This window comes from Daphnia carinata, chromosome 7, assembly GCF_022539665.2.
Source record: "Daphnia carinata strain CSIRO-1 chromosome 7, CSIRO_AGI_Dcar_HiC_V3, whole genome shotgun sequence".
NCBI classification, from domain to species: Eukaryota; Metazoa; Arthropoda; class Branchiopoda; order Diplostraca; family Daphniidae; genus Daphnia; species Daphnia carinata.
This window is the reverse complement of record NC_081337.1, coordinates 2,940,688-2,966,308: the sequence shown is the minus strand read 5'-3', so window position 1 is coordinate 2,966,308 and position 25,621 is coordinate 2,940,688. Positions and strand designations below refer to the sequence as shown.

Here is a 25,621-nt window from a genome sequence, read left to right as displayed (position 1 = left end):
TTAAAAATTATTTCAATAAATACTTATCCTACAAAAAAGTTTTAGACGTTCGGTTCATTTGGGTTCTTCTCCCCTAACTCAGTTTTCATGTGCAGTCCGCCGGAGACAGAGCGGACGACTGTGTGTGCTAGTGAAAAACACAAGTTGGGTTCATTTTTTTTCGTTGGTTTTTCGGCGCCGTTTTGCATAATTGCTGTGTTTCAATCAAGAGTTGAGTACTAAACTCTCGGCAAAAATTTGGCTTATTTCAATCCACACTCAAAGTGGTAAGTTTCCAATCATATTGGTCTCCATCTTTAAAACTCGTGTTTTTTCTTTAAGGGCATTTCCAATGTTTTTCCCTTTCCCCTCTCTCTCTCTCTCTTCCCTCCCCATCAAGTGTGTGTATATATGCCGCAGTGGCTGACCTAGTTTCCCACACAGACATCAAGCCATGTATGTATACGGCCTGTGTGTGTGTATATATATGGTAGAGTTTGACTAGATACAAGTTGGAATCTCGCCAACAACCCGCGGTTCTTCCTTTTTTTCCATGCTTTCGAGAAGGGTTCAATTCCCTATTTTTTCGATTGAACTAAAGGACTTTTGATTGGTCGAAACCTATGCGTCGTGATGTTAATGTCCTCGTGGCATGAAGTTCGTACGTTCTTTTTCAAGTTCGCAACCTTGAAAATCGACTTTTTGTATTTCGAAATGTTGAAGATTTTGACCGGGAAACGCAGAAGCATTCAAAGAAAAACAGCTCGTGACACAACACGCCGAGCCCCGGGTCAAACAGCATCGAATTACCTTTGAGGCTCGCGCGCGCGCGAGATATGTAAATAAGAGCCGTTCTTTGTTGTTTTTGGTTTTTCGAAGACTAGAAAAATCTCTATCGATTGTTAATTTAATTTCAAACGATATGTGAAAAATTAACATTTCTCAGTTGAGGGTCAATATCTTGGTAGTTCAAAAGAAAACATTTAAACAATTTCGAGAGAAATGGGCGTATTTTTATTCCTTTTGTTTTCCTAGAAATTGTGCATCTACCTTCAACTATAAAATTCCCTACAGGGTGTTTAAATTAACTTTCCTCCCTCCTCATTTTTTTGCTGACGCCTTTTTTGAATTTTTTTAAAAACATTCCGACCAAGCCGAAAAGTCACGTTTAACTTTTCAAAAATGCAGACAAGGTTGTTTGAGCGGGAAACACAAAAGGATTGTCTTTTCCCGCGTCATTCGCAGATTATCAACATGCGTCTTTCAACTTTTTCCCTTCCTTGTGTGGGACGTGGAACATGAAAAAATTAAAGATTTTCGCGAGAAAACATTGATAATGAGACGCCATCTTTTTTGGGGGGTGATTTACATAAGGCGGGAATTTCATTTGGGGCGAGCATCAGGTAGCACGTAGGATGTCGTCAGCATCAACTTTGTTGCGTAGCAATCTGATGTTGGTCGCTAAGAAACGTTTCTATGGTTCATAATCATTTACATACCACAAAGACAGGAAATCAGCTGATTCCCCTTTTTTTCTTATTTAGACCGCGACATCACCGGTAACGAGATCCCTTCATTTTTTTTTTATTATCAAGGGGGGGTTTTAAATATTTTTGTGTGTGAAGGGATCACGCCGGTGAATTTAGACCGACAGTGAAAAAGGAGAAGTCGAAATTATCGGGGGAGGGGGGAATCAAACTTTTGGGTTGCCAACTCATCCCGCGTGCCCACTCGTGTTGTTCAGAATGGGGTCAACACATCCCGCACGCAACTGTCGTTCGTCACAACAGTTCGCTTTGCTGAATTCGCTTCTTTCTGCTTAAAACTCGGGGATTCTTTATAAAAACATACACAAGTTTGGCCGATTAGGTGGGGACAATGTCGATCGTCAAATCAAGTAAAAAAAAAAAATGGTTATATAAACGTCTAACACAAATTGACAAGCAGGCGGGGTTCTACTAGTTTTCGTTCTGAATTGCGACGTGATTGACATGGCAATGAAGTATACACTAGTGGGTTTTGATATAGCCTTGGCTTTCCAACAAGAAAAAAGGTTGTTGATTGAGTTCACGTGAACCCTCGTGATGAACTGGACACATAAAAGACGTGATCTCATCTTTTTTCTTTTCTTATTGAATAACATTCCTCGTATTTGATTGTCGGATTGTTAGAACGTGGTTGCCATCTCACTTTCACTTGAGCATCGTTTGGGGACATTTTTCAGCGAGATTTCTTGCCTCAATTCGAAAAGTCGGTCAGTCCTTTTTGAATTGGATTGATGTATTGGTCGTTCAGAATCAGGTTCCATTGATCACGCGTCTCAAAACCGCAGTAAGGGAAGGAAGAAAGTTAGGGCGGTAGTTTTGAGATGATCAACCGGGTACGTCGTCTGCTTATGAGTTCGGGTATACGACGTGTCTCGGGGGCTTTCGCCGGAATTGCCCCCACCTTCTCACTATATGTACGTAGTGTACAGTATATATAGTAAGAGTTTTTTTTTGCGGTGTGCATCCGCCCATTTAGTGGGAGGGATGGCCGTTTGCCAAGAAAAATGCAATCAACTCTCTTCTTTTCTTGTGCTCTTCTTCAACGTCTCTCTTCATCTCTATAAATAAGAAAAAAAAAGGAAAATGGCCAAATAGGATGGGGGTAGAAGGAGGTCAAGTGAGCTATAAATTCCTTCATTCCATCTCCACATTTTAGCGTTTGTGACGTGCAAGTGTGTGGAACACACATTGTGTCTGATACTTTTCTGCGCGTAACAAAAAAAAAAAGTCAATAAGGTTTGAATTACATTTCTCGTGAATGACACAAAGCGTGATTGTTGACCCCGTTGTCATGACAACCTTGTTGTTTTTTTAAAGAAAAAGAATCGTGTTGGGACATAAATAACAAACTTTTGGGTCGTCGTACACTTTGCGTTACGTACTCACGTTCTTGCTTATCGGGACGTATTAAATTGTTATCAACAAAGGACAAATGCATTTTTCTTTTGTTTCGATGTTTGAGGACTCTAGACTTTTGTAGGAAAAAAAGATGTAATGGTACGTACAATAATCTAGCGTGACCTAGTTTTTCTTATCCGCCGCCGGCCGACTTGGCTCTGTATGCGAGTTTGTGGTGGGCGTGCGGGAGCAGAGTGACTGGGGGGGTCAAGACTCACGCTCTCTTTTGCCCGTCTCGACGCGACGTCTCTTCGTTACACACGACAACTGTACAGTCAGCCGTATGTGGATTGGCTCAATTTCAAAAATCGAAAGCGAAAGGAAGGCTTTTGCCAATTGAGAAGAAAAAAAACAAGGAAAAGGTCTGGCCCGTTTTCTATTTTTGTATTGTTTTCTTTAACTATTTTCGAAAAAAGGGGAGGGTTAAATTTTTTTTAATTTATTTAAAAAGGTGGAGATCGTGTGTTACTAGCGGTGGTAGGGGAATGTATGGGCCTGTTTAAAGGGACGGAGGTATAGGGAGTAGAGGTCATTGTTCACGGACGATCGGACGGGAAGCGAATGGGAATGAAAAGAGGGGGAAGTAAAGAGAGAGAGATGGATGATGGGCGTGAGATCCTTTCTTTGTGTATAGTGACTTGTTTTTTCTTCTTTATTTTGTATAGAAAGTGACACACTTTCACTTGTTTTCTGGCCCGACGCCGACCGACGCTTGACGTCATCAAACTATTATAACACACAAGAAATTCGTTGTAAATTATTTTTTTTTTTTTTTTAGTTTTTGGGGGATCGATTTTGCTTGTTTTAAAAAGAACTTTCGTTCTTTTGTTTTGACGGGTTGAACCGAGTTCTATTCAAAATGAGTCGTGACTGAAAAAATGTTTTCTTTGCAACAATAGCTTTAAGTGTGATACACTTTTAGGAGCTATTCTTTTCTGCAGCAATGAAATTGCAAGTTTGTCAAATTGTTTGTATCGGTCCCCACAAAAAAGGCTTTTGTTTTGAACTCTCTCTCTGCTTCCCAGGGTGATGGATTTTTATTGAAGGAGAAAATGTCTTGAGTTACATCAGTGGAATGGCCGGAATTTAATGGATAACCATCCGTCATTGAGACACAAAAAATGCCATTCCGGAAATTTATTTCCTTGAATAAATATTTATTTTTTTAAAGGCTTTTTTGTTGTGTGGGTTTTTAAAAGAAAATGGCGGTATTTTCAAAAACCACTTTTCCTTTAATCAAATAGAGTACAAACACACAATGAAAAGACAAAGAAACGAACCCGGAAATGAATTTCCCCCAACACCACATTTTGTTTTTCATTACGTATTCAAAAAAAAAAATGCGTTCCCCATATGTGCGTGTAAAACATCCGGTTTTGCCACAACACGGACCTTTAATCTGCTGGTACCTGTACGAACTGCTTTTAAAAAAGAATTTCTTTTTAGACCTAACAAAAGATCGTTTGAAAAATCACGGCTTTTGTTTGGGATGTCGGAGGACCTTGAACCTGTCGGATGGAAACGTGTTGAAGCAAAACAAACCGATTTAAAGAAGAAAAAAAAGGGCGTTTTATACTTTTTAAAAGTTGGGGAAGGTGAAAGGGATTAGATCTAAGGATTTATGTTTTCTTTTCGCTTGACTTATTGTCTTAGTTGAAAGAAACACGCAAGAGATTAACCATGATATATTAACATGTTCGGTCTGGCAATTTTTGTGCGTAGATGAAAAATGCGATTTTTTGTGTTTTTAAAGTTAAGAGATTGATTGTCCACTTGGGGATTTTCTTCTAGGCAAAAAAAAAATTTGCTTCGGGTCATTGAACTGTGCGCAGTGATGAGGGAAAGTGACGTCACGTGTTTGGGGAGGGATCAATCTGGCGTACCACCTCCGCTTTTAATCAAATTGAGATATTGAAAGAAAAATTCATTTTTTTTTTTTCATAAACATCAGTGGGTGTTTATTGCATTAAACGAATCAATTAAATGTAGGTGAATCATTTCTACGGTTTGGCCTAGTTTTCTTCTTTCTGAAAAATGTTTAAATGATGCCGCTAGTTGCAAGCACCTCTTTCTTCGTAACTGGGTTAACCGCCACCTCATTTTCACGTCGGCAGTCCAAAAAAAAAAACTTTTCTTTTGAACGCACGCTGCTTTTTTTTTTGCGGTCACTTTTTCTCTCTCTCCTCTTCTTGTTAGTCCCTTTTGCAACGAGAGCGTTTCAAATAGTCTTTCTTCTTGTGGCTTTCCCGAATTTTTATTTTATTCCAGCCGTTAAAGGAAAAAAAAAGCCCGCCATTTTCTTCTACTATCCAAGAAGGAAAAGCAGGTCGAAAAACCCGATGGTTTCCACCCATAGCCGCCAGGTGTATGACACAGGCTCCGCCCATTCGTCAGGTTTTCCAACACCAAAATAAACCGGAATGTGCCTGCCCGAAGAAGAAGAAGTTGATGATGGTGTTGGGGAGGGCTACACACACACACGGGCATATAATCATGCAATAAAAAATTCCCTTCTTCTGCGCGCGTTCTTTTAGCTCTCTCTTTTTTTCTATTCCGTTTTTTTTTTCTCTTCTGTGTGTAGAGAGAGAAGGTTACGAGGGAGGCGCACCTGGAGAAGAGAGGAAAAAAAAAGAAGGTGGGGTATTTTGTTCAGTGTGTGTACAGACTCTGAGTAAGAGAGAGTCTCTGGCATAGAGAAAGAGCTCCGGTGTGTTGGGATTTTAAATTTTTTTTTGTGTGACAAAAAAGTGGGGGCCGTGTCATCGTGCAACTTTGATCGGATATATATCTATTTTTTTTTGAATCCCCAAGTGTAAAAACTCAGGTAAATCATTGAGTTTGCCCTCTTTTTTTTTTTTTTTAAAAAAAAAAAACATTCTTAAGTCTGTGTGAATACGCACCAAAGAAAAAGGCGGCCATGGAAAGTGCAAGGCAAAAAAAGCTGAAGGCGCTAGATGACCTAAAAAAAAAAGTAATTCTAAGAAACACCAAAATGGACGGACCAAGGATATTGCGTGAAAATTGTCTTTGCACAAAAATGCCATTGTCTTAGTTAGTGATGGATTAATTCCAGAGGGCTGAATGTTGGGCGGATCAAAGTTCTTCTTCTGCTCGATTGGCGCCATTAATGGACGGCGGTGTGTCCTTGGTTGAAACGTATTTTTTTTTCAAACAAGAAATTTCCGTCTTGGCTGTTTGGCGGTGTATTTATTCTTTCGAGACTTCCATTTCGCTACCGTCAGAGCGTGAAAGTCGACTCGTTTACCTTGAACGATCAGGGCGCCCACCCTTTTGCACGTATACTCCATCTATCTCTGTCACGATACACAACCGGGCTTTACCAAATGCCCTCATTTTATTTGAGAGTAGGGCCCCCCTTTCCATCGATCGATTGATCGCAATTTTTTTGAGCCGCGCAATTCGATGCTGGTTGCGTTTTTTCGCACCTGTTGGCTTTATTGGCCTCGTTTTTTTTTTTTAACATAAGGGTGGGTCATTTGTTATTGGGTCCTTTTAAAAAGGATTTAACCCCTGTGACCTTATTTTCCTTTTAAATGGCACTGCCTTTTTGTTTTCTATGTGTAAAGAAATTGATGACCTTGGTATTTCAAAACGGGATAGAAAAAAAAGGGTCAATCCTCCGAAAAACTTTCTACATTGTCACGTGACGTTAACCGCCGAGCTCTTGTGAAAGCGTGACGTCACACACAAAATAAAGGGGGGAATTGAAATTTGTTATGGTGGTTTGAAAGTGTATATAGTCCGTTAATGATTTCTGAAGAACAAAATAAATGGTTCGTTCAAACCAATCGGAGCGCAAGTTGTCGAAGGCGACAGGTGGAAGATTCATAAGAAATGCCTTGATATCCGCCGGATATGAATAATAATATTTCAAGTGCGTATCCGTTACAACCGGAATTTCCCTTTTTTTTTTCTTAATAAACTAAAACGTAAACAATGTGGGCGGATGATTGCGAACTGTCACAAGTAGATACGTCGTTTTCATGTTTGTTTTCAGCTGGCAATACGAAACGGAAATTGTGTGTTTCTCCTATGAATATCTAATTTGATATTTCGTGTAGAGGGCCAACTGTTGTGTCGAATTATTTTTAAAAACGAGTATTAATCTCTTGTTTCGGAGGCTGACGGTATAAGATAACAAGAATCCCCCCCTTCAAAATCATATCAATGTTCTTATGAAATTTTATATAAGCTCTACTTGTATGCGTCTCTTATGAATTATTGATTCTGGAGGGAACTATTAAAAAAAGAGAGGGAACAAAAAAGCTGATTTTTTTTTTTTTTTTTTTTTTTTTGCCTTTAGGGTTTACGGGGAAAAAACAAAAGAAGTTGATTAGCATTAAAATTTGGTTCTTCCCCCAACCAGTTTCAAGGTTTTCTTTCTTCTTTTGCTGTTGGGGGCTGGTGCAAGTCGAATGTTATCATCATCGTCATCTCACGACGACGACGAAAAGACACAAGAAACTGGTTTTCTTTTTGGGCGATGTCCTTCGTGATTTTTTCACGAAGTTGCAACCGGCGGGATCTCTTTTTCTATCCTAACGCCCGCGGCTAAATAACGTCTTTTAGCAGTTGACATTGTACAATATATCTTGTTTAAAGTACATGTAACGAGAAAAAAGAGAGCTAGACACACACACAGACACAGCTAAGAAACACAAAATGTATATATACGTAGGTGGAACTTGAATGGCCGGGGACGAACGAGTCCTTGATCTGAACGCCACAGGATGTTGTTGGGTCACGCGGCAGAGGTCACCCGCTGACGTTTCAGATGTCGAAATGTTTTTTTGTTTTTTTTTTCCTCCCTTTTTCTATCCAAAAAACACATCACCCCGTTTTTGTTTTTGTTTGTTACTGGAACAATTGAATATCCTATTTTCTTTTTTCTTCGTTTTACAGGTGCGCAATATTTTGAAGTTTTCCTTTTGCCCGTAGTTGTTTTTTCTTTTGTCTTTTCGTGATAACGCAACAAACGTTTATTGGCCAATTGAATAGTGAGAGTGCGCTCGTCGGGATAGAGAGATCCCGTATCGTGGAACGATCTCCACTAAAAAAACAAACAAACAATGGAAGTGGAACAGCTGGAACGTTCGACAGTCTCTTCTGGCGCGGGCCGTGTATTTTATCGGCCGGCGTCGCGTAATCGAATCAACAGTATGGAAGGTGTGGTGATAAGTGGTGGCGCAGAGAGTCAGCAACAACAGCAGAGAATCCGGTTGGCATCTTCCGTCCTATCGGTGGCCACCATCATCAAGACGGAACCGCGCAACTCCGATTCACCCACGACCACACCTCTCCAACAACAACAACAACAACACAACTCTTCTTCTTCTTGTTCTTCTCCTTCTCCGTCCTCTGCTAGTTCGATCCGTCGATCACGTTCCCGCATCAGTACAGGGTAAAGAATCATTTCACAAAACAAAAAAAAAAGGGGGGTGTGGTGATTGTGTGTGGATGATGGACGGTTCTTCCCCCCCCCTCCTCCAAAATTCTTTTTTCTTTTATTTTAAAATCCGCATGCGCTTTTTTTTAAATTCACATAAAGATGCAAATTAAAAACGGCTGTGCTTTTTTAATAAACTAATCCCGCCTGAGGGGTTGAATTGATTGAAAGCGAAACATTTAAAACTGATGTTTATTTATTTTAATTTGAAATTATAGGGGAGGCAGCCCATTGGGTAGTTCGCCGTCACCGACATCGCCATCTGCCGCAATGCACCCGATCTCTATGTCGTTGCTACATTCATCGTCTCCGTCATCTTCGCATCATCACCATCCGCACCATCCGCATCAATCGTTTTACGGAGGAGGATCGACGACGCCTACGTTGGTAGGGGCGTCGGCCAGCGGATCGGTCCACTCTCCGAGCCCATTGAAGCGATCCAGGCACATCAACAACAACAACAACAGCAACAGCGCTATGGAAGAATGGTTACCTTCGCCCGGCCAAATGTCTGTCGATTCCATGTCGCCACCGCCTCCGCCCAGCAGCTCGTCCATGTCGATGAGGGCAGACGGCCTTCTAGAGCCGGGACAGCAGCAACAATTGCAACAGCAACGCGCGTCCAGCAATGGCCATTCGACCTTACCGCCGTCGGTCATCTCATCGTCGAACGGCTATTCACCGTCGCCCATGTCGACGGGCAGCTACGAGCCGCCGTTCAGCCCTGGCGGTGGAGGAGGCAAATTAGGTCAGTTTTCTTTTCTTTATTTATTTATTGATGAAGCGGGCCGATTTTTTTATTATTATTGAGTCTTGGCACTGAGCGTTTCGATGAAAAAGGGACGTATTTAGAAAACATTGGTGAAACAAGACTCTCCTAATTCGTTCTCGTGGAACCTTCTTTCTCTTTTTTTTTTTTTTTTGATTGGGACTCGAGAAGCGATCGATCCGCTTTCTATAAGGAATCCCGTGGAACGAGCTTCACCACCAGTCCGTCTTTGTAGCACACTTTTTTTTTTTCGTGTGTGTGTGTGTGTGTGTCGATAAAGCCTCAATTGAGGGTCACGATCACGTGCCACAACGACTTCGAGATGCAAGTTGTAAAGGAAGAGAGAACGCGTACGTTTTTAACTGGATCTTTTTAGGCCGTCTCTGTGTGTGTGTGTAAATGTTGTTATTGAGGGAGAGGTTGTCGAACGCACTGCCGTTGTCCGGAGAAGGAGAGCTTGACCAATTAGATTATAAGAATTCCCGAGTTTTTTTTTTTTTTTTTTAATCCTTTTTCTTTTTTCGTTGATTTCTCTTTTTGTTGTCAACGCCATCTAGCGGTCGTTTTAAACACATTTGCATTAAATGGAGAGATCCTTTCCCCCGCCCCCCCCTTTTTCTCAAAGGTGAATTGGCAAAGAAAGGAATCATTTTGAGTACCTGTTTCGCATGTTTTTGTTTTATCTGGATTGCAACAATCGATTTGGACTTTTTGAGTTGTGCCCCAAGTCTCAACGATTAGCCTTGATGTGTCTTGTCAAACGCGGGACCAAAAAAAAAAAAGTTCGAAAGTTTTTCTTTTTCTTCTCCTTTTTGAACCGGTCGACTAACCCCGCCAACTGTTTTTGCCAAACAAAAGCAGAGTGATCTGAAAGGAGGCGAAAAACAAAATTCACGAAGCGAGACTTACGCTAATGTATGACGTGGCGCAATATCGCCATCCACCTTTCAATCTTCAACGTTCACCTTCGTCCCTAGCGTTGCGCATTTTGCCCCCACCCCGTCTGTTTCATTCGTCGTTCACCTGTAACACTCTCGACCTCGATATCCTCCTCCAATCAAAAAGATTCGCGTACAAGATGGGTGGGGTAGGAGGGTAAGAGCAGCGGGAGTTGTCTCTCCTTTTCTCCCTTTCAGAAATTATTAAACAGAATTTGAAAGATTTCTTTTTAGACGAAGAGAAAAAGTGAACAAAAGGCTTAGAAAAGAAATGAACCGTCGTGGCAAGAAAATGTTTTGTCGAAGTTTTTGCCCCATTTTCTTCGAATGAGGGAAATGATAAAAAAAAATGTTGAGACGAGGACAGACAGTGAAAAGAGAGAGAGAGAGACAGAAAAAAAAAGGACAGTTGAATGGAGTGAGTCAGTAAGTAGGGCGTGTGTGCGTTCAACTAAATATAGCAAAGTGGTCGGAGCACTTTCTCGATACGGCGCAGATCCTTTAGAAAAAGATTCCCGCAGGCCAAACAGTTTTTTGACTGCAAGGGCGATTCGACAGTCACGATATTTTTGATTCTCTTTTTTTTTTTGTCTTTTGTGGAAAGAAGAGATAAGAAAACTTGAAATAAAAAAAAAATAATAAATAATAAACTAACGACTGAAAATCGAAATGCGCCATTTCCTGGAGCGTTGACTTATTTTTCTTTTTTTTTTTCTTTTGAAGTTGCTACTATTATTATTATTTGTCTTTCAATAATTGACTCTCTTTCTTGTATTTCCTTTGGAGCTCAACCTTGGATTGCCCATTTATTTAGTTTTATTTTTTATGAAATTTTTTCACGCAATCGCCAGTGGGCTAATCACGATCGCAACGTCTAGTTGCATTTCTGGCTCACAGATGGCGTTAGAATTTGTTTTCCCAATTAAAACATCTTTTTTACGTGAATAACTAAAAAGCGGGTTTCAAATGAATGTATAATGTAACTTTGAACTTGAAAAAAAAAATGGGGGGAGGATTCTTCGGGATGAATTTGTTATTATGTTTCTTTTCATTCGGTTGGGGCAGCGAGGACGACTTGAAAAGAGTCTTAAGGTGACGTAGGATAATCTTTGCTATGATTATTATAGTACGTATCTTGATATCCGAAAGGCTTTTCTTTTTTTTTCTTGTTGGCTATATTCTACGTATTCATAATAGTAGCACGCAGTCGCGATTTCCTTCCCGTTCGTTTTCCTGTCGGCCCCTGCCGTTGCGCAATCGACAACAATGGAAGTCACGACACACACGCACACTAAAAAAGCCCCTTTTTCCTCTCTCGCGAGAAGAAAAACAATTTTTATTTTTTATTTTTTGAGGGGAAAAGAAAGGGAAATAGTGTCACGACCGAATTTCCTGTTAGCCTATTGGGTCTAAAAAATTGTGTGCGCTATTGACAACGATTTTTTTATTTTTAAAGAATAGAATCGAAAAATATCAAATTTTATTTCCTTTTGAGGATGTGAAGAAAACGACGGTCATCATTTTTTCTTTTTAGTTGGGGAGCGAGAACAAATAAATGTACATTTAAATCAAATAAATTGCTATATTATAAGGAGCCGGATCTATTTTTAGAATTTTTTTTTTTTTACTTTTATTTATTTATCAAAAGAAATATGAAAATAAATACATGTAAAGATGCGGCATCGACCATCTGTCGTCGATATACGTATATATAAATTTTTTTTTGCCCGAGTAGACATTATGGCGGATGAGGCCCTCCCGCTGAGTACTGTGAAAGAAAAAAGAAAAAAAAACCTTCACGTTGCGATTAAAAAGAATCCCGCGTGCACCTGTTGCGCGCCCGCATTTTCTAATATTTTTTTTTCTTTTTGCTTTTTCTGTTTAAAGAATTTTTTTTCCGCCCTTCATCTTAAAAAATTGTGGTATTTCACTAGCGAATAATTTCCCCGAGTTGAATTGCATTTGAATTAAATTTAATTCCGGTTTATTAGACCAGTTTGCGTTGTAAAACATTTGAATTCGTAATGCCAACGTGAAATGAGGACGTGCTACTTAATTGAGAAAAAAAAAAGAAAACTGTGAGAAATTGTGACGGTCACGGTCGCTTATTGAAGTCGGACGATGGTGGCGCCACCGTTCGCTACTCACGACCGAAACTATCCAATTTTTTCTTTTTTCAAAGCGTGACCTACGCATTCAATTGCTCCATTCGAGAGCGAATCTTTGTACAAACGCTGTACTCGCCTGAAGTAAAAATGAACGCAATTTATTATAACACAATCCACTGCAATGTTTATTCAAAAATGAAATGCGACAGATGTGCCACGGTGATGCGCTAGTTTTCTAAATTAAATTTACGAAAACTTTAATTCACTCAGCACACAATACAAAGATAATGGTTTGCAATTTCATTCAGTTCATAAAAAATCTTAAATTTCGAACTATTATAATTTTTTTTTTCTTACTCCCGCATTTGCTTGCAAGGACGTCCGAAGGTTAATTATCCCCTTCTACTACACCGTGGCATCATCACCTTTTATTTTTTTTTTTTTGTGCGGACTTCGTGATCCGATTAAAAATTCAAATATGTCTACAAAATCCCTCGCAAATGAAAAAAAAAACAAAAAAACATTGTAGTGGGTTTTGCGTCGTTATCACGATTGATATCACAACAATCTTTTCTTTTTTTTTTTTTCTTTACATCATCCCAGTTATGATGAAGGGTTAGAGGAAAAAAAAAAACATTTATTATTTGTCCACTATAATGATGAGTTTCTCATTGGGCAGAGATTGTTTGTTTGTAGTCGCTCGTAATGTAATTTGACTGTGCGCATTAACCTATTCGATCGACATTCTCAGCGTTTATAATAGCTGTAAGTGAAAGTTGTTCCTCCTCAAAGCGGCCAAGGCCGGTTGTTTCCCTTTTTTTTTTTGGCTGCATTCTTTTTTGTTGTTTTATCGGTGGTATTGACCGCATCGTCCCACTGATTTTTATTCTCCCGGCCTTGTAATCGTCCATTGATGCGATTCAATCGACGATGCCATTTGTGCACTTGTTGTTCTTTTCTTAACCGCATCGCCAGGTGTTTTTTTGTGCGAGGGGGTTTTAGGGAATGATTTTTTTTTTCTTCTTTTAAATGAGGGTTAATGAGAATTTCGAACATTCCCAAAGCGTCCTTTATAGAAAGGTGGGTCGCTGTGTTATCATCATTTAATTACCCGTGTTGTTGTTTTTTTTTATTGCGGAACATGTTGAAAATGTTTCACCTTCGATTCGTGAAAGATGTTTTCCTCTTTGCGATTGGAAATTGAATTTTTTTAGAAATTAGCCTTAAGTGAAAGCGCGCAATCTCCATCCGAATGCAAATCAAAAAGGATCTCGAATGGCTTCAGGTGTTGATGGAAATAAATTACCTCGAGGGCTACCATTTTCGTTCAAGTGTAAACCAATTCAACCCTCGGTATGCGGATTAATGCTACAATTTAATCGCGTTGTTGTGGCTGATAAAAGGACCTATCCCAATCGCTGAATATTCGATCTACACGTTTAGTTTGCATGTAAAGAGGGTTGGAAAGACGAAAAAAAAATTCGCTTTCGTTCCTTTTGTTTTTACCTGGTTCACGATCCAGAAACTCCCCGATAGCTATCGTACCCAATAACCAGTTTCTTTCTTTTTATTATTTTTTTATTCTTTCCTCGTATAGACTCCCCCCTTTTTTTGTTTCAAAACTTCCAACTATTCTGTTGCTTTGTCGTTACTATGGCGACTCGATGACTTCCATTCCTTTGGATCGTTGAGATAAAAACGTTTACCCCGAAGGAGGATTCGGCAGGTTGGCGTCATGAGGATAAACTCACGGCTGAATGGAGATATCCAATCGCGAACAGAGGGGGGATGTGGGGTAATCGAAGAGGGAAAACAACACGCCCTTGAATTGCGCCATTGTCGAGACGGAAAAGCGCTCTCAGAACAGAAAAAAAAATTAATGAATAACCTCTCGCTATGTTTTGTGTATTTAAAAAAAAAAAAATCATAAAAACGGGAACGAAAACAAGGTCGATATTTAGGATAAAAAATCTCGAAGCGTTTAAGAAACATAAAAGAAAAAAAAAACACGAGCGAGTGTGTCGTTGCGCCACTGTAAGACACTGGGCAATCGTTAAATAGTGGCACAGGAGGAATAGACGACTATTCGTTACGCTTGAAATAAAAGATTTTTGTTTTTATTTTATTTTTTTTCGCTGGGGTTTGGTTCGTTCACCTTGCCGCAAGCTCCACCATTTTTTTTTTTATCAACCCCTCCGAGCAGATCGTCCATTCCTCTCGATATCTTTTAAAAAAAGAAATAGCCGGTAGGATTTGAATAGCTAAAAACAACATATTAGACCCACTTGCTTACTTACCCCGAAGTGCCTGAAAATTTAATTTAAAGTCTATTATTTTTTTTTTTGTATATAATAAATTGTTATCGACAATCACGCTCTAGTGAAGAAGAGGAGCTTCTTTCTTTTTTTTTTTTTTTTTGTTACCTTGTTTCTGAAAACGACTTGGAGAACTTCCCTTTATTGAACGCGGGACGTTGACTTTTGGTCCACAGAGCCGTGACCGAATTCACGATCGTTTTTTATCCTCAACTGTAACGCAATCATTTGTAACCTTGGCAACAAGTTTCCAGCCTTTTTTTCTTTTTCATTCCATCAGATGCGCTGAATTTACACGAATATTAAAACGCAACGATTTTTCGTCTTTTTTTTTACAACCCCCTTGCTCTTTTTTTTTTCAAATTTCCCGCGTGAGTGTTTAGAAAAAATAGGAGATGGCCATTAGCTAAAAGGAATTTTCGACGATACGCTTAGTTGATCAAGTGATGCGTTCTAAAGTAGTATCTTCCACGTACACAATATAATTTCGTTAACAAGTTTTCCCTTTTTTTTTTTTTTTTTGCTACAGAAAAAAAAAGCTTTTTTTTTTGGGTTTGGGAAACGCTTCGTCGATTTTGCTGTCCTTGAAAAAAAAAATTGGGAAATGGCACGGCGACGCTGGGCGTCTCCCGTGAATCCAACTCTGCGTGAAGGGTGAAACGTTTTCATGAAAAGAAAAAAGGGGGGATGGAATTTAAATAATAAAAAAGAAAAAAATGTTTGATGGAAATGATCAAGACGTAATCATCATTCACGTTTGAATGATGTAATTCACCTTCAAAAACTGACCAATTTGTTCTTGGATTATGTTTTTTGGCCACCCCAAAAAGGTGGTCGTCGAACATACGTTGTTCTCTGACTCTAATTACTAGTGCCATTACCTGTGTCCTTGGTTAAAAGCAAGAAGAAAAGACACACATCTCTCTTCTCTTTGGCTATTCGTTTCCCCATGGAAAGTTTACAGGTACGCCGCCAGCCGTCAAACCGACAAACCCCCAAAGCGAGCGCACCTGTTGCCTCTTCTTCCTCATATGTTTATTCTTTTTTCTTTTCATATATAATAAGACGCAATTCACCTTCTCTTTTTTTTTTTTATTCCCCCTTCTGGTATGACATGACACAAAGAATGACGTCACCCTCCTCCCCCCCTTCGAGAACGTATTTTTTTTTCCCTAAAAAGGAAGTTGGGTTTCTTGAAAAGTCAGAGAAACTTCCTATTTTTTTCCTTATTTCCAATTGCGGATGCAATGACCTGCCCCTATTTACCGACAAACCTCGTTTGATTTAAAGAAAGACGATTTATTTCCGTTTAATGCGAAGGCCGCCCACAGTTCGGATATCCTAATTCCGAAAAAAAAAGAAAAATGTCCGGTTACAAGGCCATCAAAAAATATGCAAATTAAATATTTTTCGATATTTTTCTTTGACTGTTATCTGGACGGTTCAAAGTTCGGCGGTCGCAAGAGCTCACGTTTAAATATTCGGAGAAAGGGCCTTTTGATTAAACATCGTGATCGCATAGTTGGACGAAAAAAAAAAATGTCAAAAATTTGAAAAGATGTTGGCGATTGCCCGTAGCAAAAGGAGACATTGTATCTGTTGCCAAGTGTCAAAAGTGTCATCAGATACAAGTCGTTTAACACGACCTTTCTTTCTTTTTCTCTCGTTCTAGAGTTTCTCGAATGACGCGGTTGCGTGACGACTCTCTTTGTTTCACGGTGGGGCGGGACGGGTGGGAAAAAACACATGCCACGAATATTTTTTGAATGAGAGGAGGAGTCAGAACACACTTTGTATTTCAAAAAAAGATTACCTGTAAAAATTAAAAATTGGATTTTTAATTATTTTATTCGTCCGAGAGATGTCGCAGTTGTCCCAAAAGGTGATGTTCTTTTTTTTTTACGGAATTCAAAAAAAGAAAAGGTTGGGGTTGGAGTAGTGCGTCGCTATCACTTTTTACTCGTGTCCTCTCTTATGTTCATGTTCTTTTAATTTTAAATTCGACACAATAAATAAAATCGGGAAAAAATCGCAGCCGAACAGATGGTTTTAGACAGCCTCCCTGCGGGGGTGCACGCCTCGGGCTAACAATAGCAGACGAAACTCAAAAGCGAAAGTACTTTACATGTTTGGTTCGACGCGACTTGATCCTACTGGAAAACGCCAGATTGTGTGTGTGTCTGGTTCTTCTCTGTGTGTCTCTGTGTTAGCATACACACGTGAAGGGCGCCTTCTTCTTCCTCGTTCGTCTTATCATTTTGTGTTTACCTGGTGTGTGTGTGTTCTATAACCAAATGTTGGCCTTCATACCTGGCCGCAGGGCATCCTTGAAGTCTTTTGGATCACTCTTCCTTTTCATCATCATTTCTCATGTTTTGCTGTGTATCTTCCTTCTTTTCTCTTTTTTTTTTTATTTTTCAGCCTTTGTGTTCGCTGGAAACTATTTTCTTTTTTACCTGTGTGTGTCGATTTTGCTCGAGGCTTTCGTCTTGCACACCTTGATCAACCCCTCAGGGCATCTTTTTTCTTTTCTGGTTTATGTTTTTCCCTTACTTTTTTTTTTTTCCCTACCCAGTCTGTGTGTGTCTGTGTGTGAAATAATCCAACAGACAAATTATTCAAGAAAAGCTTCTGGCTCTCTTGGCAATCGAAAGTGCATGTGTGTCTTTTCAATGCCAAAAAAAAGAGACAAGGGTAGACGCTGACGATGCATTTTGTGTAACACACGTGATTTTTTTTTTTCGGGAAATATTTTTTTTTTAAACTCGAACTCCGCCCCTTCCCACAAGAAAACAAATGCGATCGATGTCGTAGTGTGGACGTATTCCTCTTGCAACAGGTAGTTCTCTTGTCTCCAAATAAGAAATTGTTAAGGGGTTTTTCCTTATAGTTGCTGAAACCTATTAAGAAAGAGGGGGAGGAGCTTTCATTTCGTTTGTTTCCTTTAAAAATAAGGAAGGAAAAAAAAAGTTCCACCCACCACCTAGGAGAAGAAGAAGAAGTTTTCGGTGTGTGTTGTTCTTCTTCCTTTTTCTTGTTTCTCTTTCTTTACGTCTGTTTGAAAGAGAGAGTGGTGCTGGTAGGGTGTCGGCGTACAAGTCTCGGCAGTCGGTTTTGCGACGTCAACCAGTTCGCTTGGTGCTTTTCGTCGATTGTTTTTATTTTTGGGGTTTTTGAAATCGTCGCTAAAAACAATTCGAAAAAAAAAGTGAAATTTCAGAACATTTTTTGTGTGTCGAGGTGCTTTTGTTTTTTTTTTTTGTGTGTGTGTGTGTGTGTAGAGGACGCCGATTAGAGCGAAAGTGAAAATCGATTCCCATCGCTGACTGTTGTGATTTTGTAAACCTCATTTGGGGTGTGTGTGATCAATTTCTCCCGTTGGCCAGCAGAAAAAAAAAGACGGACAACCTTGGCCGAGTATCTTATTACCCAAAAAGAAAAACGCAAATTGAATATTGTGCGGCTTTGAAACGTCCTTGACATCAACGACATCGAAAACAAAATTTGCAAAGAAAAAAAAAAAAAAAAAAAAAAGAAGTCTTCCGTAGCTGGAATCGAACACGGGACGGGCTTCTTGTTGATCCGCGTTCATTATGTGGCTGGTAGTGAGGTCGCGATAAGAACACGCACAAGTACAGTGTGTGTGGTGAGGACGAGAGTGGATGGATTCGTTAATTAGCTTTTTTTTGTGTGCTGCTCACCAAACAATTAGCTCGTGTATCGTTTTGCCTTCTTGTTTTCTTGTTTTGAAATTCATTGACTAAAATGACCATGGGCGATCATGGGGAAGTCAGTTCGTCGTCGTCCGTGCCGATGACCACATCTCCGTCTCCGTCGTGGCAGTCGGGCCGTGCGACCAATCAGCAGCAACAGTTGAAATACCCTTACGGTCACGTGACCCGCGGTGCCAACAAGATGCTGGCCAGTTACTCGCTGCCCGGTCAAGTGATGCGTAGCAACGCTGTGAGCACGACGACGGCCAACGGCCATCGTCATCATCTTTTGCATCAACATGCTCATCACGGATCGAACAGCCAGCAATCAACCGGTTTGATGCAACCGCCGTCTTTCGCTGCCAACGGCGGCGGCGGCGGTGCCGCTACGGCCGGCACGACCGTCTTGACCGGTTTGCACCAGCACCACCACAATCAACTCCATTTACTCAACAATGGCGGCAGCCCGTCTGACGACCATTCACTACCTTCCTCCGACATTGGCGAAGTTGATTTGGATCTCTGGGATCTCGACATCAACGGACCGTCTGTCAGTCCCCAATCGTCGACGGGCGGCGGGCACAGTCCGGCCGTGCCACCCGGCCGACGATCTTCCGACACGTCGTCCACTTCAGGTTCCCCTTAAATTTTTTTTTTTTTTTTGCCCTTTTAATTCAGATGATTTTGTGTGTGTGTGTGTTTTGACGGAGACATGTGTAACAACGATGCCATTTTTTTTTAAATGGCCTTGTGTCACTCTACTGCGCATTTCTGTCCATCCGGATGAATGTCGACCGTGAAAATGGGATTGTTTTCTTTTTTCGTATGTCTGTGTGTAAAAAAAATGATGATGGCACATCATGCAGGAATGTCTTTCAAGTGTTTTTGTTAGGAAACAAAAGGGCGTCGCTAAATAACCCCGCCCTTGTCGTCTAAACAAGGGGAAGTTTTGTGTGTGGCGTCGCGGCGCTAGTGGTGTTTCTCTTTTGTTTATTTCAAGGTCGGCGTCACCTTCAATCCACCTTCTCTTTCGGCCGATTAACCAACCGTGTGTCTGTGTGTGTGAATTGAGAAAAAGAAAACCACATTCAATCTAGTGCGGTTTTCTTTTCTTTCAGTGCTTAAAGAAATGTGTTTCTTCTTTTTTTAAGTATCATTCTTCCTATTCTTTTAACTTGGTGACGACATTTCATACACCACATATGACTCCCCCCTTACCATTAAAAATGGAAGACTTTCTCTCCGCGTCTCTTTCTTCTCACAGGTAGCAACCAGTGCTTTTTAAAGACAATCCAGAGTGGGAGGGGGGGATTTGTTTTTAGCTTTAAAGAAAAGCAGAAAATCACAGCCAAAAAAAAAAAAACAATAGGAAATAAAAAATAGAGGGCGAAAAGATTTTTTTTTTTTTTCGGTGTAAGGGTCATAACTCCCAAAAGCTAGTAGCTGCCTTTTTTTTTTTTTAAATATTCCGCGGAATCGGCTCCGGAATTATTAGGGGAGGTGTTCTCTGTCTGGTGGGACCAAGTCCCCCCCACCCCACCTTAAGAAATGGTTCAGGATATATATGTGTGTCTCTCGAATGTCCTTGCGTGTCCTTTGAATTTTTTTCGCTTAGATACCAAAAGTAGCCAACATTCCTGGAACAAAAAAATAATGATTTTTTTTTTTTTTTTTGGAACCCCTTTGTGCACTAGTTCCATTCTGAAAATTCGCTTTGAACTATTTTAAAGCCGTGTTTTTTTTAAAAAGAGGCATTTTTGAAAAATAGATATTTTATGAGTCATGTTGTTTCAATTTGGCAGATAGGAAACTTGAGTCTGGAACATGTTGATTTCATCATTTTTTTTTTTGTAGTTCCAGATGTTTTTCTGATGAAAAATATTAGCGAGAGAAAAATAATTGACATATTTTTTTTTATGTATTTCAAACAGGTCGTGAGGATTTGTCTCCACCGGGCAGCGTCAATGGCGGCGGCTACTCTGTCGACAGTTTTGCCGATGCCAAGAAGAAGAAAGGTCCCGTACCCAGACAGCAAGAGGAATTGTGTTTGGTATGCGGCGACAGAGCTTCTGGTTATCACTACAACGCCCTCACCTGCGAAGGATGCAAAGGTATTCCCCATTTGATTTGCATTTCTTTTTTTAATAATAAAATCTGATCGAATTGATTTTTCGTGCAGGATTCTTCCGGCGGAGTATAACGAAGAATGCCGTCTACCAGTGCAAATACGGAAACGGCTGCGACATTGACATGTACATGCGGCGAAAGTGCCAAGAGTGCCGGCTAAAGAAGTGCCTCACGGTCGGCATGCGGCCCGAATGTAAGTTTTCCTTATTTGCAAATCAAAAAAAAAAAAAAAAAAAGACATGATGAATGACATGCGGGGTAGGTGTAGTATAGCGAGAAGGACGCGCATTTCCCACACGATTGACTAGCGCAAACCCAATCCCATTTTTAATGGGCACTCGTTTCGGACGATGTATCGAATGTGCCTCTCTCTCTCTCTCTTTGTTTACAATTTTCAATCGTTACTTACTCGTCCCAAGCCCGTGCAATTGAAAACCCTTTGTGTGGTTTTTATTGATGGCTGTTGAAATGATGAGACGCTTTTCTGCGAGAAGAGAATAAGCAACACCGTACGTGTTTTGTGTGTACGTTCATCAGAGATGCCGGGTCTACTCGACATCCGGTTTCGATTCAATATCTCAATTTAATTCTTAATGAAGTACCCCCGGCGCTTATTTCGAATATGTCTCCAGTTCGTTTTTCTGTATCGATTGATAAAGAAAAAAAAAATGAAAAACGGGTTTGGGTAAATAATAAATCATATTTAATGATTGTGCAATGTGGTAGGTGTCGTTCCAGAGTACCAGTGCGCTGTCAAGCGAGAAGCCAAGAAAGCGCAAAAGGAAAAGGACCGGCCCAATTCCAGCTCTTTGGGATCTCCCGAAATGAAAGAGCCCGAAGTCAAGGCTGTCCACCACCAGCAGCAGCAACAACAGCAGCAGCAGCAAATGCAGCAACAGCAGCAACAATTACAGCAGCACATACACGTAAGACATGCAACTCCATCTGTTGATCGATTGTGGTGAATGCATTTTTTATTTATTTTTAAATTTGGATGAATTTGGGCGGTGGCTGTTTGGTACCAGGTGGTGGACGAGAAACCCATGGTCGTGTGCGGCGCTCCCAGCGGAGGCAGCAACGGATTGGCCGTCAAACCCCTCAGTCCCGAACAGGAGGAGCTCATTAACCGGCTCGTCTACTTCCAAGAAGAATTCGATCAACCGTCCGAAGAGGATCTGAGAAAGATTTCGGTGCGTGTTCGATTCCCGAGTCCTCCACTTTCTTTTTTTTTTTGTTGCGTATTATTTTAATTTTTGCAATTTGAAAACGACAGACGTCCGGAATGCACGAGTCGGACAGCGAAGCCAAGTTCAAGCACATTACGGAGATGACGATCCTGACGGTGCAGCTGACGGTGGAATTCTCCAAGCGGCTGCCCGGCTTCGACACGTTACTGCGAGAGGACCAGATCACTTTGCTCAAAGCCTGTTCCAGTGAAGTGATGATGCTAAGGTGCGCCCGCCGCTACGACGCCAACACGGACTCTATCGTCTTCGCCAACAACCTGCCCTACACGAGAGACTCGTACAACATGGCCGGCGTCGGAGACACGGCCGAGCCGCTCTTTCGTTTCGGCAAGCAAATGTCCGTCATGAAAGTCGACAATGCCGAATACGCGCTACTCACCGCCATCGTCATCTTCTCTGGTATGCGGAATTTGCATATTTTTTTGACCGTGAGCTATTTTTTTTTTTTGGGAAATTTTATTTATCGTGTTTTTTGTTTTGGTGATTAGAACGGCCGGGATTGGTGGAGGCGCGCAAGGTCGAGAAGATCCAGGAGATTTACCTGGAGGCGCTTCAAGCTTACGTGATGAACCACAGGGCGCGGCCGATGACCGAGTTCGCCAAGCTCCTATCGGTGCTGACCGAGTTACGAACGCTCGGCAACCTCAACTCGGAGATGTGCTTCTCGCTCAAGCTCAAAAACAAGAAACTGCCGCCCTTCCTCGCCGAAATCTGGGACGTTCACTCTTGAACGCCATCTCTGCCCCTCTTTCAGGAAAAAAGCGGCACGCCTCTTACCATCTAAAAATTTCCGCACGCGATTCTACCTACACCTACCCCGTAAAAACAAAGTACTCCCGCGTCAAAATTAAAACAATCGGTTTTGGCCCGCAGATCTCTTTGAAAAAAAAAAACCAAACAAAAATGTTCGTTTGTTATTCGATTAGAAGATCGTTGGGAAGGACTTTAATTTGGTCAGGTTTGATCGAGTTGGGAAAGAAGACGAGGACGAAGGTAGGAAGAGATAAGAAAAATAGTACCTGAGAGAGACAAGTTTCGCGCTTCTCTCTTTGGGCGCGATTCATTCAAAAGTTTATAAGGCTCCGTGTTGAATGTGTTGTTACATGAATTGTGATGAAGATCTTAAATGCGAAACAAGGAGAATAAGGTCAGATAGATATCCACATTTTTATAGCGTTTTGGGTGGGGAATTTGTAAAAAGAAACAGAGTTTTTCTTTTCAATTTTGTTTTGTTGTTATTAACGAAAAAAAAAAAGAAAAACAAGTTTTTTTTAAATACGTTTTCTTTCTTTTGGCAAATTGGGTTGTGAGATATAGGCCAATAATTGTGTCGCCAGACAGGAATTGTTTGCCGTAACTGAGAGAAAAACAGACAATAAGGAACGGACAATTCAAAAATCACGGGGTTGTGACTCTCTTGTTATGTTAAAACAACATTTCATTTTCTGTTTGTTTTTTTGAATAGCAAAAAAAAAATTGAACGACATCGTATCCCCGAAAAATTTAAAAAGAAAAAATACTATTTATCTCTTTGTGTACAGTAAAAGGGAAGTGAGCTGGTAATTTATATTAATTGATGCGAAACGGAGTAAGAAACACACACCCCGAAGAACGAACGTAAAAAAAAAATCCATCGGATTTTTGGTCAAATACTTTTTTTTTTAAATTCATTTTCTTTTTTTTTTCTGGCCGGAGAAAATGTAGTTCGTGAAACAATTTATTTCGATCGCCATTGTTTCCAATTTTTCTCTGCCTGTTGCAACTTTTGGAAAGTCAACACTAAAAGAGACGTTCGTAAAATCGATGGATACGAATGTGGACCAGTTTTATATATTTTTATAAAAGCAAAAAAACAAAAAAAAAAATTGAAGGAAAGACGGAAAAGTTGCAAAAAATTGTTCATCGTAATTCACCAATTCGACATCTTGCCGTCTTGTTATATGTCGTCTGCTATCCATGTTGTTGTAACATAATCTTCATAACGGCTATTTGTTTTTTTTCCCGCACAATCTTACACGTCCCCTTATCTCTCAATTTTCGTTTTCATTTTTTTAAAAAATAATTTGCAACAAATCTGTGAACGCCATTTTTCTTTTCCGCATACATAAAGAACAGGGAGGGGGAAATTAGATTTTTGTTGTTGTTGTTGTTGTTCGGTTATACTTATTCCGCCTTTTCTTTTTAATTACGACACGACTTTATGTCGTTTCTGTTTCCCCTTCCTGTATCCCTCCTTTGCCTCTCTTGTTTTGAAAAAAAAGGAAATGTGGCAATATTATATAACCCCCACCCCCCATCTGATTTTGTTTCGTGTCTCTCAAATCGTTTTCCATCAGGATTTTTCGTGCACAAAAAGGAAATGGGATTTCTTTTTCCCGATTCTTCTCTTTCGAATTATCGTTCGAAAATTTTTCTTATCGTTCTCTCATCAGGCTCATTTCTGTTGTAAGAAAAACAAAAATACCCCCAAAGAGCCTTGAAATTCATTTTTTGTTTATTACTTTATTCGATTACTTTTCCATCGAAAATTTTTGTTTCACCGAAAAAAAAGAGAAAACCAACATAAAAATGGTTTTGCCTTGCTGTGTGTGTGTGTGTGTGTTTGTATGTGAGGTGCTTTCAATTCTCCTATTTTATATACGCACACGACCGTTTATGATATACATATATACATATAAATATATTCATCCGGAAGTGCTCTATTACTATTTGTACGAGTGTATCGTTTTTTTTTTTTCGTTTCTTGTGTCCAGTGTGATTGTGTTCTCTTTACGGTGCTGATGTGTTCTCCTTCATTTCTTTATATACGACACGAGAAAAACAACAAACATTTTTCACTTTGGTTCTTTTTGATGTGTACAACTTTTTTATTTTATTATTTAAAAACTGAAAAAAGCACATAAAAAAGAAAAGCAAAAACAAATTTGACAGAATGGGTTTGCGTGTAAGAAGATTGCCCATACATAATCGTGTGTGTGTGTGTGTGTGTCAATCGCGATGTAAAACAACTAAAAAAACAACGGTGTTCTTCTTTTGTCTCGACATAACATATTATACATTAAACATGAATGAAAACACGAATAACGTTATTATATCGAAATGTTTGAAAGATTGACTTGTTTACGCTTTTTTTCTTTATCATTCAACTAAGGGAAATGATCTTTATATTTAATTATTCGGGTTAATCTGCAAAGAAACCCAAAAGTTCAGAGTTCCTCAGGTGTGTCGTTAACGAAAACTTTTTAATGCCAATGTCAGATCGTCAAACTTCGTATCTGTAAATAATTCTGGAAACAAAAAAAAGTGGATGGCAAGAGGATTTCAATCCATATTTGGCACTGTCGCTCAAGTTTTGTTTTATCAAAAAAAAAACATGGCGGAATAATGGATGATGTGATTATTCAGTCTTGTGTGAACTCGTTTCCCTTGACATTTGTCACTCAGTCACAGCCTTCGGTAAAAAAAAAACTACATGTTTTAGTCATTCAAGTGGAGAAACGAATGATCATATCTGGCCGTGAAATTCTGTCTAGTCTGCTGTCAACAATTACGTTCAGTTTAAATGCGTTTAGGTAATAAAATAAATCTGTAAATGTTTTTAAAAATTTCGTAATTTCTACGTTTTTCGAAAAAAAAGAGTACAAAATGGCAGCTGTTGTAACCTTGAAAGTTGAGAAAAATGGTCACAATAATAATAATCCACCTGTTGCAGCCGAAAGCGAAAATGAGCAACAGAAAACGCCAGATGGAGAAGTGAACACAATTTTTTTTAACAGCGTGAAAAGCAGAAGATAAAAAGGTTTTTTTCTTTTCAAACATATTCAACTTCGTTGGCAACGGTTTGACGTATTCACGGCCACCCCAGCTGTCGGCTGCATTTTTGTTGGATGCTGTGTGTCCATCTGAAACTTGTTCGTCTTTGGAATTCGTTTGGAACTTCAGGATTTTGGTATGTATGTACCTATGTATGTAAATATAGCCAGGTGATGCATTGATCATCGCATGGCCGCGTT

The 25,621-nt window shown here is 39.9% G+C and overlaps 1 protein-coding gene across 1 annotated transcript; it reads left to right on the top strand.

Annotated features, from left to right (window-relative positions):
* The first annotated feature begins 102 nt into the window (after window positions 1–102).
* LOC130694871 (ecdysone receptor-like) lies at window positions 103–24,692 on the top strand. The gene is made up of 9 exons (XM_059496274.1): window positions 103–266; window positions 7,848–8,346; window positions 8,610–9,139; window positions 20,166–20,345; window positions 20,414–20,554; window positions 21,088–21,287; window positions 21,387–21,551; window positions 21,635–22,007; window positions 22,097–24,692. Exons 2-9 carry the CDS (start codon window positions 8,015–8,017, stop codon window positions 22,336–22,338), a joined length of 2,163 nt encoding a protein of 720 aa, XP_059352257.1. The 5' UTR covers window positions 103–266; window positions 7,848–8,014; the 3' UTR covers window positions 22,339–24,692.
* The last annotated feature ends 929 nt before the right edge of the window (window positions 24,693–25,621 follow it).